We start from the raw sequence: 16,382 nt of genomic DNA on the forward strand, positions 1-16,382 counted from the left end.
CTCCTACCTCCATCCAAAACTAAGCCATCAAAGTTGACCTTGAGGAAACTCGGAGGTGGGAGCTCTCAGGTAAAGAATACCCTATGTGGAGCAACCGAAGCAGTATAGGGGCCCCAGATGTCCCGAGCTGTCAAAGGTCTATGGGCTAGGTCTACGTGTATGATCTCTGCTGCCTGAGCTCGAGCCCGCTCCATCACGAACCGCGGTGATGGCCTACCCTCGCCAAAGATCCGAGCGTTCCTGGCCAGCCATACCTGGTAAGCTGTACAGGACGCCCGAATAGCCAAGCTGTGCATCTGAGGGATACCAGCCCATCGCCGAACCACCTCCAAAAAGCAATCCCTTCGGCTCTAAGCATCCTCCAGAATCCCAGTCAGACTCCAAGCACCCCGCGCTCAGTCGCACTGGAAGAGCACATGATCCACCGACTCGTCCATCCCACAATCCAAGCATAGGGGGGAAAGACTCACTCCTCATCTACTCAACACTGAGCATGTCGGCAGACGCTCCCAGACCACCTTCCAGAGGAAAAGAATGACCCTCTAATGTAGCCCAAACCTCCACACCCAGCCACAGTCCAAGCCCTGACGCTGACATCCGCTGAATAGCTCGGGACACATCACCGACCCCGACGCTCGCTCTGCAAGTAGTGCTCCAAACCCTGACATCTAGGCCTGCAGATCCCGAAATGGGAAGCGCCCGAACCCGCTCAGCCAAATGCTCTCCAAACAGCTGACCTAGTCTGTCACCATCCCACTCCACCGTCTCCGACCTGAGAAGGTCAGAAACCCGAAGCCCCTCTGCCCCCTCACCACTAAATATCATCGGCCATAATCTCAATGGGAGTGCATCCACCCACGGATCCTCTATCACATCAATACTCCGTCCGTCGCCGATTAACCATTTGGAATGCATCAAGGCCATCGGCAAGTACCTTCCGATCTCTCGCCACAAAAAGGAAACCCTCCGGCTGCCGACCGCCTGCACAGTAACTCCGCCTCGACCATATCTAGCCGTCATGATCTGGCTCCAAAATCCATGTGGCTCTAGAACAAGCTGCACTGCCCGCCATACTAGAAGAATCTCGCGCTGCGCCAGGAGTGACTGCACCCCTAAACCACCCTCACGCAGAGGCAAGCATACTCTCTCTCAGGCCACCAGATGTACTTCATGACCCCCTCCCACGAGAGCCCAATAAGAAACTCCTCATGAGCCTCTCAATCTCCTCCAGGACCCTCTTCGGCATAACAGTATGTGCCATCAGATAAATGGGCATAGAAGATAGAACTGACCTGATCAGCATCAATCTGCCCATCATAGAGAGTGATGATACTCGCCAACCCTCTAGCCTGCTCCGCACCCTCTCTAACAAGGTAGAACACTCCGCCACCCGCAGTCTCCTCCCTGTAAGGGGGACGCCTAGGTAAACCAGGGTCCCCTCCTCCTCCTACATCCCCAGAATCGCCCATACCTCCTGTCGTGTCCTCCGCTCCGTGCTCGGACTGAAGTGTATGGCTGATTTTTGGAGGTTGACTCTCTGCCCAGACATCTCATATTACCCTGTCAGAACTCCCTGAAGGGCTCTTGCATCAGTCTCTCTCGCCCTGGCGAGCAAGAGACAGTCTTCTGCAAAAAGTAAATGAGAAATGGGGCGGGCACCCGGGGCTGGACTATAGGCTACCAACTCCCGGTTCCCACAAGCAACATGCAAGGCACATGAGAGTACATCAGAGCAAATGATAAATAGATACGGAGAAAGAGGACATCTTTGACGAAGATCCATAGTGGCTCGAAAGAATGGCGATGGCGTGCCATTGATCAAAATGGAAAAGCTAGGCTTGTGCACACATCCCAATATCCAGTCAATCCAAATCTGGTGGAACCCGAAGCTCTCTAGCGCTCACCGAAGAAAATCCCGCCGTATCCGGTCGTAGGCGCGCTCCATATCTAGCTTCACTGCCATCAAGCATCGCCTCCTCGAGGCGCGCAGTAGGTCCCCCATCATCTCCTGAGCTAGCAAAATGTTATTAGAAATACTCCTCCCTCCCCCCACAAAAGCTTCCTACTCCTGGCTAATGATCCTCGACAATATATCTTTCATTCTCCCACCATGATCTTCGCGACCACCTATGACATAGTAGTGCATAAGCTAATGGGCATATAGTGACTCGATTCTGAAGCATCCAGACGCTTTGGTATCAATGTTATAAAAGTGGCCTTCCAATCATCTGCCATCACCGCCTGACCAAAGTAAAACTGTACTGCCTCCACCACTCCCCTCCGAATAATGCACCAATACTTCCGAAAGAAGAAGGGTAGAAATCCGTCCGGTCTTGGGGCTTTATCCTCGGCAAGACTCCATACCGCCTCCTGCACCTCCATCTCTGACATTGGCCGAATCAAAGCTGCATTTTCTGTCTCCTCAATTCTGACCGGCGGCCTGGGGAGCTGACCTGTAACATGTGTTCCACCACCCTCCGTCCACCTAGATCTGAAGAACTCCAATAACACCCATCTCACTGCAGCGTCCTCCTCCACCCGTGGACCTGCCCCAACCCTCAAAGAGCGAATCATGTTCCTCTGTCTCCTAATGACTGTCGATCGATGGAAGAAGCTGGTATTCCAGTCACCATCCTTAACCCACTGAACTCTGGATTTCTGTCTCCAAAAGATTTTCTGCTGGCGGAGCAATGAATGATGGATAGCTAATGATCGCCGTAAATCCACCATATCCGCCTTCGTAAGCTCCTCTCCCCGATCCTCCCGCCCCTGGAAATCCACTATCAGAGCCTTCACCTCCTCTAATCTCCGAAAAATATTGTCGATGACCTCACGGTTCCATCGACGAAGACAATGCTTGGTGAGCTCCAGCCTGCGCGACACCCTCTGCATAGCATCACCCCGTACTGGCATGCCCCAAGCCTCCCTGACCACATCCCAAGACTGTGAGTATGACAACCATAGCTTCTCGAACCGGAAAGGGCTATAATGTGTAGACCCCGACACTGTGGAGATCAAAAGAGGGCAATGATCATATGCAATCCGGGCTAGATGACTAACTTGATAGGATGGAAACCGTTGAACCCAGTCTGCAGATGCAATTGCCCTGTCAATCCACTCCCACACTCTAGCCTGCCCAAGCTGATTGTTGCACCAGATAAATCGAAGTCCTGAGAAGCCGAGGTATACCAAACCATTCCTCTCCAAAACCTCCCAAAACTCCCTTCTGTCCACAGAATCTAAGTAGGCCCTGCCTCTTATTTTCTCACTAGGGCTTAAAATGCAGTTAAAATCACCTACCACCATAGTCGATACTCATTGGGCTAACAGACTCGTCAGTTCATCCCAAAGGACTCTTCGAGTCCGATAGTCGGTGCTGGCATAAACCCCACACAGAACCCACGGAGGGTCATTTGGTTCCGAAATTACCATCACTACCTACTGAGAACAATTGCAGATGATATCTACAAAAGCTATCCCCCGCTTCCATAACACTAGGATGCTCCCAGACAAGCCCCAAGACTCAACTGCAAAAGATTCCCAGTCAACTGCCAAGCGCCGCTGCACACGGCGTAACCCATCTCCCGATACCCGAGTTTCACAAAGAAAGCAGATATCGGGGCAATGAATTTGAATTAATCTCTTAAAAAACGACGAAAAGGACGGCTTGGCCGCCCCCCTACAGTTCCAAGCAAGTACCTTCATTCAAACACAGTGAGAAGAATTTTGGCCCTCTTGCCCCGGGCCAACCACTCCTAGTGCAGCAGTCTCTCCTCCTTCCATTGATGCCAAAGCATCTCTCTGGATCGTAGTTCTCAGCAAGTCTATCACCTTCCCATGCTCCAAAATCGGTGAAGATGATCCCTGTCTCGAGCCACCTGACATACCTCTCCTCACCACTGCCCCTTATGGCGATGGCAGCCGCACCACCCCTGGGATGGAGCCCTTCGACACCACATTGTGCCCCTTCTCAGGCCTCCCCTTCCCTGTTGGCGTAGAAGAAGAAACGATTCCTTTTTGGGTGCTCCCGGCCGAAAGCACATCAGAGCACCGTATCGGAGCCTCATCCGTCTCCTCAGCCATCGCGCCACCTTCCAACCCCCATTCGTCGGCTAGAGCCTTCCCGCCGCCTCTCCTCTCTTCCGTCCGCAGCGGTGGTGCCTTCTCCGCTGCTCGCATCCCGCCCGGCATGGGGATGCCTTCCATCGTCGGTGCCTTCTCCGCCAGCGCTCCACCGATAGCATCACCCGCTAGTAGAGGTCGATTAGGATCCCTCGCCGGAGGCAGGGAGGCGCTCCGGAAATGTCTCCTCCCTTCCCCCCTCCGGCGAGACGCCAAGTCCTCGAAGGAAGGGGATGAGGACGATCTGGGGAGAGTCAACCCAGTCGCACCTCGTCCCGCTCCGGAGGCCCGAGTCGACTTCGCCGGGCTTCTAGCCCGTTTCATCGGGCTTGGGCCCTGGCCCAATGACAGCCCGGTTGCAACGGCCTGGTCCGACTCTGCCTGGCCCAACCCGCCTCAGGCCGTCGGGCTTGGCACCAGCCCAACCAGCCCAGCCCGCCCCAATTCCGCCTGGCCCGGCTCACCCAAAATCCTAGTGGACTCCGAGTGTAGACCGGCCCCCAACCCAAGCTGAGTTGCCTCTGTATCCAGTGCCACCGAGTTGCCCACCACCCCCATCTCCGGCGACTACCGCCTGGCCACCTTGGTTGGCTTTTGCCACCCATCAGTATCCGCGGGCGACTTTGGGGAGATCGGCGCCACGTGGAAGGGGCTCGGCACGGACTCGACGGCCTGACGCACCTAAGTTGGGTCGGCATCGGCACTTGTCGGCACCGGTGGCACTCTGTGCGTGGCTAGCCATAGGCCATAAACTCAGCGGCCACACTTCCCGTCCCCTGCTGATTCCGACTAGCCACTTGAATCGTGGCCAGCCTTCTCCCCCATGGTCGCTTTGGCCCCCGACCCCCTACTCCCAGAAACCGACCCCGGGGTAGCGGACCGGCACCCGCTCCCTCCATGGCCGAGCCGACCACATTGGTAGCAAACCGGCGGCAGATACTCATACAGAAAGGTCCGCCAGAGCTTCCCTTCCTTCCCCCTTATGAACACCCCCGGCCACACGGGTAACCTGGCATCCACCTCAACCTTGATCCTCGCATACCCCATGCGCTGGCGATCCACCATGAAACCACCTGCTTCGATTGGGACACCAGCCTACGTAGCAATCTCCCAGATGGACTCCTTACGCCAATACTCGAGTGGCAACCCCGGGAGGCATAGCCAAACCACCACCCTATTGATCTCCTTCCTCCCAGGAACGAAATCGGGCTGCCACCTCTCCACTGCCAGTAACTAGCCAGCTATTATCCACGGACCTCTTACCAGCGTCGCCTTCCTGTCCTCCACATTCCGAAAGCATAGGGCGAAGTACCCGGCGGCCATGGGGAAAGCTTCAACCTCGTAGTCCAGCTTTCCCTTTGCTTTCATCTCCCGGGCAGCCCACTCTGCCGAGACTCTCCTTCCCAAGCTCCTCGCAATCACCGCCGTGGAGCTCCATGCCTCCCTCTCCTTTTCCACCCACTCCGGCGTCAGCTCCAACACCTTCGGGAACCTCCTCTAACTCAGCTGGGATCTTGTGGTTGGTCCACATGAGTGGTCGGGCCGAGCCCCTAGCCACCTCCGACCAGGACCGCGAAGACCCGGCCTTCCCCGGGCCATGGCGCTTCCCAGCCATAGGGGTCTTCGATCCCTCCGTCTCCTTCCCCTTGCCTTTTCCCCCCCTAGTGTCCATACTCCACCCCTCCCAGCTGTTTGGGGAAATGCCACACCGGGCGCATGACTTTGGGCGCACCCGCTCTCACCCTCGCTCGCTCTCACCCTACAAGCTAAAATTTTTTGCCGTTCGTCATTAGTAGAGAGGAATAATCCCATTGGAGATATCTCTGCTCTAACATTTGAACAATATGTCTGTCCATAAGGTGTTTGTTTAGTACTACCTCACATATCTTACGTTTAAGAGATCCTAATGGACTTTTGTTTATCGGTTGCAAAGAAAACTCAAGCCTAGAAACTGCAATATGAGAAATTCTTCCATAATCTCTATGGAAAGATTGATAAAACTCGAAACATTATTCTCAGAAAAGACCTGCTTGTATCTCAACAAAAGAAACTATTGTTTTATTGAATATGCCCCTGCTACTTGTTTTATCATGGGCCCCTATCTACGAAATCAAACCTTTCGTTATGGGTCAAGCTTTTACATCAGAACTGAGGACATCCTTCATTCTTCAACAAGTAGAATGTTGTCAAGATGTTGATAGGAACAGAATCTTCAAACAAGAATCACCGTCATATCATCAGTGGATCTTCCAATCCATAGCATGATAGTAATTTTGTAGTTTGATGTTTTCCTTACAAAGTTTTATCCCATGATCATAACAACAATTATGATGATGACTAGAATCGTCCCCACGCACATAACAACAGAAAAGTTCAAACAGGAACGATGTCATGTTATGAGTGGATATCGTTCTCCTATGCCGCAGCATAACAGCAGTTTTGTGGTTTGATGTTTTTCTTACAAAGATATAGCTCATGATGACAATGAAAGATGACAATGATAAGAAATACAATGCATCTCCTTCTAAATTGATAAATTCATGAGCTTCCATCATCAGGGATGGTCCCGTTATCCTTGCATTCACAAAAAGAAGCTTAATAAATTCTCCCAGGAATCAACTTATCGTGCTTTTTGGTGCCGTAGCCCTTTGCATATGATAACTATAAAAGTTTCATGCATAATGCAACTTAAATCCACGTAACAAACCTTTTTAGCTTGTGCTTCAGAATATACAGGGCAGATGCCAACACATGGGCAAGTTTCACAAAGTCAGGTATGTGGAACTACAACATACGTTCAAATGCGTAGATGCAAAAAATTATTTTTGAAATACTTTAGAGGCCACAAAAAAGAAAACGAACCAAAAGGTCCTTACATTCACTATATGTTATACACATTGCCTCGAATTCCGAATGTTCAGAGAGTAAAAAAAGAACCATCTATTGCTCATATATGATTTGTTGTTCTACGGACTACATCTCGTTCTGCAGGGTTACATACGGGTGGTAAAAATCTTTTTCTGCCTAAGTCCCCTGGGATATATCAAGACAGAGTCAACACAAAGACCACCTTTTGTATGTGTACAATCAATTTGTGTCATTGAGAATTTGAGTTTGGTAGGTATGCCGGAGTTCTCTACAACAAAATCTCCTACATGGTAAAGGATCCAACTCCCAGGCTCGTCTAAATAACACTGGGATAGAGCATGCTGGCCATTTGACGTTGACAGCTGAAACCGCACAGGTTTTATATCCCACCCATGGACGTGCTCGGAACTACATATTCTACGGCCAAGTCGCTTGGAGGGCCGGCCTAGATGGAGCCGGAAGAAAAGACTGTACGTACCAGCTGGGAAGCAGAAGTCGATTTCCCCATCCACTTCAAACCACCAGATTTGCTGAAGATATGCAACTGCTTGGAATCTGTAAGCAAAACATTTGAGCACTTGTTAATCCCTTTGCTCAACATCCCTCTATGTTCATAAGCATAGCATTATCTGGAAATGAAACACTGGAACCATAACTTCAGAATGCAACGGTTGGACTAGACCACATGTAAACACCCTTTTTTCGTCATCAACTTTACTGATACCAGTATTTATTCCTTGGTCAATTGTATCACAAAAATGCTGATTCAATACAAAAGGATACACTTATGTTCCATTGGATTATGATATAAAGCTATAATGAGCGAATATTACAAGTATAAAGCAAATGCATGGCAAATGCTTTGACTGTACAAAATCCAAATTATGATAGATCTCCATTCTTCCGAACATCGGAAACCTTTTGCTCGATGATTGTTATGTTGCAAATTAGATGACTATTACCAGAAATTCAGAATGTAAAGTGTGATTAGAACTTCTAATGAATATTCATGTAATAGAACATTCCTGCAAACATTTTATAACTTAGAATAGTAAGTGACCTTCCTCCTGCCAAATGAACTGACAACCTTACTGGAGATGTAACCTGCAGTATATAGTTATGTAAAAGGAGTTGACATTCCCATGAGAACAGAAATCAACCAAACCGTGTCAAATAATATATCTGGTAAATGCCAACCCACAACACACTGGCTCTGTATATAACAGCAATTATTCCAAGTCCTAAAAAAACATAGGCCAAAGCCTCACAAATTATTTTTTTGATAATAGATTTGTGAAGCTATTCTTCCTTTTTATCGACATGTGTAATGATTCTGTAACGGGAAAATATATTGTGTTTCCTTTCTTAATAATCCAATCAACACCTGCAAAAATTCAAGTTGGGACAATACAGACACGAGTGGTTGTCCAAGCTGTTGCAAAAAGACAACTGGCGACAATCTACATTTGCAGGTCAAAGTGAGGGATAGGGAGAGGAAAATTAGCAAATCCCATTGAAAATGTTTTCTAATGTGGCAGCAACTTTTCTGACCTCATAATCAACATGCCATGATAGATGAAAACGATGATGCAAAGATTATTCCAGTTAGTTAGACATACAACTATTTAGTTTGCAATTCAACATTGGTTAAATCCATCTGACTAATTAACAATCACCTTATAATGTAAATATTTCGACAATTCACCACAGAATTTATTTCATTGTAAGCAATTTGTTTCACAAGCCCTAATTAGCAAAGGATGAGATTTTATGATTCATCAAGTATTTGACCCTTTTTCATGACATAAGCCTTTGCGAGTCAGTACAAATTCTGGGCTATATAGTAGCTATGGAAAAGAGAGGGTTTGTTCTAGCTAAAAAAAAAAAGAAGAGGGTTTTGCATCAATATATGGAGAGCCAGTTGGTGGCAGACAAAACGTACTTGTGCATTATTTGGTAAAAGACCGAAAAAAAACAAATATGGGCAATGCAGTAAATTTCAAAAGATTAAGACATGCTAGCCCAGGTACTTGTGTTCAAAGCTAACTTCATAAACTCAAAAACTGGATAAAGATACTCATCAAGACCAAGAACCAGTCACTCCGGTCCACTATTTAAAACTAGGACATGGTGGCACATGGAGGTGTACAGGACTTCAGAGCAACATAGTCAGATATAGAATTCAATGTGAAAAGAACACAAGCAAAAAGTTAGAATTTCTAATCCAATACAACGTCAAGTATTTGATACTATAGAATGGAAATAAGATTGATTTATCTGACCTTCCACTATCGGTCTGTTATTTCTAATTCACGAATGCTTACATGGTCCCATATTAAATCCTATATCATGTTGTATCACTTCATTGTCATACCAGCATGTTAACATTTGTGTCAAAGGTATTCCATGTCTTACAACAAAGAGAAATTGATGCTTGAAAGAAGAACAAATGCCTGCTTCATAGAGTAGATCCAATTGAATGAGGTAACGCTATTGCGCACTTACATGAAAAAAGAAATATTCACAGGTGACTTCATCCTAGAAAAAAATGGTAAGTCTATGTCAAAGATATTCTGTCTTAAGTCAAGCAAATATTGATGCTTGGTTATTAAAAAAATTGGCCCGGCGATGAAACACATAATCTTCCTGCAACAGGCAAATATAGAGGGGGCACCAAAACAATGCTAAAGTAGAACATTAATTAGCACAAGAACATTTTCCCCATAAAGCCCGTGCAAAGGGGAAGTTAGACTCGCTTTTCATCTTCCAGAAAGAATGTTATTGCACAAAAATGGACTTTAGATCCAGAGAATGAACCTGACGAGAGAACACAGATCCATAATGGAAAAGAAATTTCACGCAAAGGGTTCAGCAACAAATTTAGGAATTGCCAACAAGAGAAGAAAAAGGGCAGAAACTAGCATTTTAAGAATTAAATCATCAACATTGGTCAAAGAGATTCATAAATGCTTCAAAACTTCTCTACAAGCCAAAAGTACAGAGGCAAGACGATAGCAATGACAGCTCCAATACAACAGTTTCCCCTGATGTACTTGCATATCTAATCCATTAAACTACTAACAGCCTTAGCAAGGTGATAAAAAAGTTAAAAAAGAAAAAGCCTACTAAGCTGGATCTAACATTTCTAGACAAGCATGAGACCTGAAGGAGAAGGAAAGCAATGCAGAGTATGGAACCCCATACTGCTGGGCCTGACACAAAACCATCTGGCTTTTCCCTAAAATGCAAACAGCTACGTGTTTAAAGATAGAAACCTTGTCGTACATGGTGAAGAAAACAGATACAACAGCTGCATACAGATACACAAGAAGTGCACGATTTTCTATTGTGGTGACAACACATCAACAAGTTAATATCAGGACAAAATTCCGTGAGAAGCATCTGAAGGCATAAAGACAAGATCTGCTGAGCTGAGTAATGAAAAGGATATGGACATCCTAGAGTTTTCCAGAAACCAAAGGTAAAGTTACACAAGGATAAGGTATGGAGAAAAATATTCTTTAAATGAGGCAAAACAACATCTGTAGGTTGAAGAACGCTTGCTAGTTAATGGATCTTCACAGTTGTGGGAACTTAAGCTCCAAACAAGGGCCCTATGAAGAAAACAGATTTAGCTAAGATATTGTTTGGAGTACTGATTGAGGTAAAAATACTGATAACTTCAAACTCCAATTCATCAGGCAATACTATTACCTATTAATTCTCACAGGTCACGTTATTAGAAGGGCAAGGTATATTATAGATTCATATATTAATAAAAAACAGAAAAAATTAATACCTGGATTCCTCCGTGGGAATGTAATTCCAGTATCTCCGATCATCGATCCCCGTAATCAACAGAGCCTTTGAAGAAATCGACATGCAAAGACCACCCCTACACTTCTCCAGCCAGAATTCCTACAACCCAGAACATAAGAACTCTACAGTTAGAAACCCAAAGAAGAAAGTGGAAAAGGAAAAAAAAAATTCTTCCAATAGGCATATATCTGACCTCTAGTGACAAAAATCCAGCACCAATCCCCTTTCCAATTCTTTTTCGAAACACAAAGCTTCCACCTTTTCCCTCAAAACCAAGAAGTCAGACTCCCAAACCCCAACCAGAACCTAATATCCATCACATATACTTCACCCTAATTCATCTATACGACTCATCCATATTCGCGTGCAATCAAAAACAAAAGAAAAGAAAAGAACACATACCTTGGTTCCCCCGTCGAAGGGATTTGGCCGGCACAGCCGGGCGAAGATTTCCTTCTTGCTAAGATGCCTCTTCTTGCTCTTCTCATTCTCCACCAGCCCCATCAGACAACGATAATTCCTGGGGAGCTTCGTCTCCCACACGAAGTCCGCCGATGCCGCCCCTCGAAACGCCCGGCCGAGCCGCGCCAGCCGGCAGATCTCCGGCGGGTCGAGGTGCAGCAGCACCGCCGCCACGCAGCTCTCCGGCAGGTCCCCCAGCCCCGTCTCGTGTCCTCCTCCGTCCCCCTCTGGCCCCATGATGCTCGACACCCCCGCCCCCATCCCCCCTTACCAAAACCCTAATCCCACCAATTACCTGCTCTCAAACCTCACATTCACCGTACCAGCTCCAATTCAACCTAAAAAACTTCCAAAAAAAAAAATAGGGTTTCACTGAAAAAGAGGACGAGGAGGAGGCCACCAATGGCCGCTCCGATTTACGATCGATCGATCGCCGCTTCGCTCTCTGATCTCTTCTTCTTCCTTCTTCTCTTGAGCTCTAGAAAAGAGGAAAGGGGGGAGAAGGAAGCGTAGTTGGCACGCGGATAGAATGGAGAGAGAGGGGGGGAGAGATTTTCCAGGCGTGGAGGATAGAATATAGACAGCGAAGGCAATAGGGTGGGGGGAGCTGGGACTTTCATGAAAATGGGCGTGGGCAAAGAGGGAAAGGGAGAGTTCCAGAAATGCCCCTCGCTGTTTGTTGAAACGAGACCATGGCGCGTGGGCGTCGACAGTCGGAACTTTCTGGACGGCCCGGAATGGCCCCACCCGCAGGGTGGAAACCGTCAGCTCCGGACGTGGCTTGAAAAGATCGCGCACTGGCTCGGACTGACAACCAGATTATCATTATTCGTGCAATAATTAATTTAAGATTTCAAAGTTTTCAGTTTTAACTCTAATGAGTTGACTATACGCTCTTTATTTTGGGGGGGGGGGGGGGGGGGGGGGGGGGGGGGGGGGCGGCTTGCCCCAACGGACGGGTCTTTCATAGAGATATAGGGCTGGAAGTGGGCTCGGACCGGCCCGAAGCCCATCGGGTCGGGCCGCCCATGGGTCGGGCCGCCCACGGGCCGGGCTATGGGCTAGGGCCAATGCATTTCGGGCCGGGCTCGGGCTGAATAATTAAGCCCATTTCTATTTCGGGCCGGGCTCGGGTATCTCATTGGCCCGGCCCGGGCCCGACCCAAGCCCGCGCCCATACTCAGCCCGACGCGGCCCGTCCAAGCCCGAGCCCGTATCACTGATAGTTGAAAGGAAAACCTAAAGGCTTGAAAGTTGAATCGCGACTCGCTCCGTCGGCCGTCGCTCGTCACCATTTTCGACCCGAGGGATTTGCAGAGGCGGCGCGGACGAGCGGTGGAGGCGACGAGGCGCGGCGCGTGGAGCGGTGCAGGCGACGAGGCGTGGTCCGCTCGTCCACTCTTCCATTTCTCCGGTCGTCGTCGTCGTCGTCGTCGTCGTCGTCGACCGTCCCGGCCACCCTATCGTCGGCGAAGCTAGATTTTGAGGTACGATTTCTTCATTTTGGCTGGGATCTTCTTCGTTTTGGTTGGGATCTTCTTCGTTTTGGTTGGGATTTGCCGAGGCGCAGAGTGGATGAGCGGCGGAGGCATGGAGCTAGGGACCTAGGGTTTCTCCGCTTCCGGCTTCTCCTTGTCGGCTTCTCCTTCCGGTTTCTCCGCTTCCGGCTTCTCCTAATCTCCTTGCACTACTGTTTGATGATTTCTCTTTATGCTTTATAATTATGCTCGGTAGCAGCCTAGCAGGGTTTTAGTTGTGAGCATCAAAGGAGTATGGTTTTTAACAAATTTTAAGGGACCTCAACCTACCTCTTTCTTACAGATAAAAGTGGCTGCTGATCCCACTTGATTTTAAGTTAAATCAAGTTAAACGGCTTTTGGAGGCTTTGATTGGATAAATTTAATTTTGCTTTTTGGCAACTGGCTGAACTAATAATCTGTCTTTCCAGAGCAGCAGCAAGCCAGCAAGGTTCTTGTTTTGGCAAAGATCACAGTTTGAATTAGTTCTGGGCACTTTCCCATGCAAGACATTAATAGCATCAGTGCCAAAAATCTAGAGCATCATAAATTGATAATCTGATATATCTGTTGAGATGGTATGAACATATTGCGCGAGATATTCTGCTATGTCACCAAAAATATCAACTGAGATTGAACCGAAATATTGATGCCTATACTTTTTCATATTGGCAGATAATTTTTTAAAAAATAGTTCCTCAATTTTCTTTCTCGATATCTTGGCTAAGATAACAATATAGTCCTATATTGTGGTATCTTGACCGTGATGCAAAATATCTTATTTAATTATTTATATTATAAATTATTTTTTTAACATAAGTGCATGACAAGATAGTGATTTGTTATTATTTATTTGTTTATTTATTTATGGGTTCAATTTTCAAATGAGTTAGTAAATTTTTAGTTGAACTGGCAAGTTGATCATCTTTGTTATGTTATAGCAACTGGAAGTTTTCATGCTTTTAATTATGATGCCTGCTGAGGAGAATTGTTACAATAGTTGCAATTTGTGATATTTATTTTGTTATTTGGGCAGATTATTTTTACTAATGTCTCATTCTAAAGTGGGTGAAAATGAGACTGTTGAAGATTTAAAGAATGAGGATGATAGAAATGAAGATACTGCTGAAAATATTTGTGACAATTCTTCTAGAAAAAGATCTTGGGTATGGAATCACTTTATCGAGGAAAAAATTCTAAAGGGTCAATAGCTAAGTGCAGATATTGTAAAAAAGTTTTAAGTGGGAGCACTAAAGGAGGAACGAGTCATCTAAAACGCCATCTTGAAAATGTTTGCAAGAAGTATCAAAAGAATTCGACTAATCAGTTGCTCTTACTACCAAGTTCAAAAGATCCGATAAAGTGTTTCAAATTCAATCAAGAAGAAAGTAGAAAAATTCTTGCAAAATTTATCATATGTGCTGAGCTTCCATTTCGTATTGTTGAGCACACTGTTTTTCTGGATTTTATGAGATCTCTTCAGCCATTATTCAAAATTATGGGTCGTAAGACTGTAAAACATGATTGTATGGCTTTGTATCAAGAAGAGAGGAAAAAATTGCATGATGTATTCAAGAACCTAAGTTCTCGAGTTAGTTTCACTACTGATATTTGGACATCAAATCAGAAAATCGGTTACATTTCTGTCACAGCACATTATATTGATTCTGACTTTACTCTGCGTAAGAAGATCATTATTTTCAAGAAACTTCCATACCCTCACACCAGCTTTGCAATTGAAGATGCTGTAAAAAAATGTCTTGTCGAATGAGAATTGGATTATAAAATATGTGCTATTACTTTGGATAATTGCAGCACAAATGATGCTGTAATGAGAAGGCTCCGAGATCACTTTTGTTATTCAATGTTGTTTAGTGGGGAGTACAGTCATATTAGATGTTGTGCACATATATTAAATATTATGGTTCAGGATGGAATGAAAATCATTCATGAAGCTATTGAATGTATAAGAGAAATTGTTAGATATGTCTCTGCATCCCCATCTCGAATGCAAGCATTTAATGAAATTCTACAGCATATGAGACTTCCTGCTAGAAAAGGACTCACTTTGGATGTTCCTACAAGATGGAATTCTACTTATGAAATGTTGCATGATGCACTTGGTTATAAAGATGCTCTTATTAGATATGCAACTGAGCATTCATGTGTATGCCCCACCAATGATGAATGGAAAAAGGCTTCTATAATTCTTAAATTTTTAGAAGCCTTTCTTGATGCCACTAAAGTATTTTTCTGGTTGTAAGTATCCCACATCCAATTTATACCTAAAAGAAGTTTGGGGAATTAGGGCTTTGTTGATGGATGAAAGTATCGATATTGATGAAACAGTGAAGCAATTAACAAATGAGATGCTAAAGAAGTTTAACAAATATTGGTCTCAGTGCAATAATTTGTTGGTAATTGCTTCTATTTTGGATCCCAGATCAAAGTTGATATTTGTAGAATTTTGTTATCAAAAGGCATTTGAGTTGGAGGAGTGCAAGAAAAAGATTGATGATATTCGTGCTTGTCTTTTTCAATTGTATAATGAGTATGTAGATGCAACAAGAATGCATCTCTCTATGAGTTCAAGTGAGCGAACATCTAATTTTGGTGGACAAGGTGATATAAGTTCAGTTTCTTCCAAAAAAAAATTTGGTATGGATTTTGCTCAATTTAGAAGTCAGAGTTCTTCAAAACGCCCTAAGAGATCCGAGTTGGATAGTTATTTGGATGATGATGTACTTCCTGATTTGGAGAATAAAGAGTTTGACATCTTGGCTTGGCGGAAGAGCAATGCAGCAGTCTATCCTATACTATTAAGAATGGCTCGAGATGTTCTAGCTATTCCAGTCTCCACTGTTTCATCTGAGTCAGCATTCAGCACTGGTGGTAGAGTTGTGGATCAGTATCGAAGCTCTTTGAGCCCTTCTACCGTAGAAGCCTTAGTGTGTACCCAAGATTGGCTTCGTGAACAATATGATGAAGGTATATAAATCTTTTAAATTTATCTAATATTTTTTATTTGCTTATTGTACTTATAATTTAAACATTTATGATTGATTTGTGTGTTAACAGTTGCAAATTGCTCGAGTTCTGTAACGTTGAATGTAGATGACGACACCCTGGACTCCTGGAGTGGGCAATTTGGGAGAACTGAATGACGATACCCTCATCAGATCTAGTTCATACCTAAAGTATCAAGTATGAAGTATGTTTGTTGATGGAGTATTTTCATGTGGATCATGGTTATTTGTTGCAAAATTTTATGAGAGTTGTATGTTTTTTAACTGCAGGCCTGAAGCTGACTTCAGGGGGTTTCTCTATTACATGGATATGATGAATATATTATTGTGCAGGGAACAACGACTTCAGGCCGATGATTTTTTTTATCCTCCTGTTTTTGATGGAATCCTTTTGTTTGGTTTCAATTGTATGATTGTATCGTTGCAGTTGGTTGCATGGAATGAATTTTTTTGCAAGTTATCTTCAAACCATCAGATGCTATTTTGTTAATGATCTGTCTGATTGCCTACTTGGTCCATCTTATATTTGATTTAAGTTGAATAGGTTGTTTGCTTGTCGACATTTTTG

At 45.4% G+C, this 16,382-nt stretch overlaps 2 protein-coding genes across 2 annotated transcripts; one reads left to right on the forward strand and one right to left on the reverse strand.

Annotated features, from left to right (window-relative positions):
* Positions 1 to 6,930: 6,930 nt before the first annotated feature.
* Positions 6,931 to 11,858, reverse strand: LOC103698736 (F-box protein PP2-A13-like). The gene is made up of 3 exons (XM_008780785.4): positions 11,212 to 11,858; positions 10,790 to 10,908; positions 6,931 to 7,545 (listed from the first exon to the last, which is right to left on the reverse strand). Exons 1-3 carry the CDS (start codon positions 11,530 to 11,532, stop codon positions 7,116 to 7,118), a joined length of 870 nt encoding a protein of 289 aa, XP_008779007.2. The 5' UTR covers positions 11,533 to 11,858; the 3' UTR covers positions 6,931 to 7,115.
* Positions 11,859 to 15,043: 3,185 nt separating this feature from the next.
* Positions 15,044 to 16,067, forward strand: LOC120109117 (zinc finger BED domain-containing protein RICESLEEPER 1-like). Its single transcript, XM_039122860.1, has 2 exons — positions 15,044 to 15,776; positions 15,867 to 16,067. Exons 1-2 carry the CDS (start codon positions 15,107 to 15,109, stop codon positions 15,950 to 15,952), a joined length of 756 nt encoding a protein of 251 aa, XP_038978788.1. The 5' UTR covers positions 15,044 to 15,106; the 3' UTR covers positions 15,953 to 16,067.
* Positions 16,068 to 16,382: the final 315 nt, after the last annotated feature.

Source organism: Phoenix dactylifera, chromosome 2, assembly GCF_009389715.1.
Source record: "Phoenix dactylifera cultivar Barhee BC4 chromosome 2, palm_55x_up_171113_PBpolish2nd_filt_p, whole genome shotgun sequence".
In the NCBI taxonomy this organism is placed as follows: Eukaryota; Viridiplantae; Streptophyta; class Magnoliopsida; order Arecales; family Arecaceae; genus Phoenix; species Phoenix dactylifera.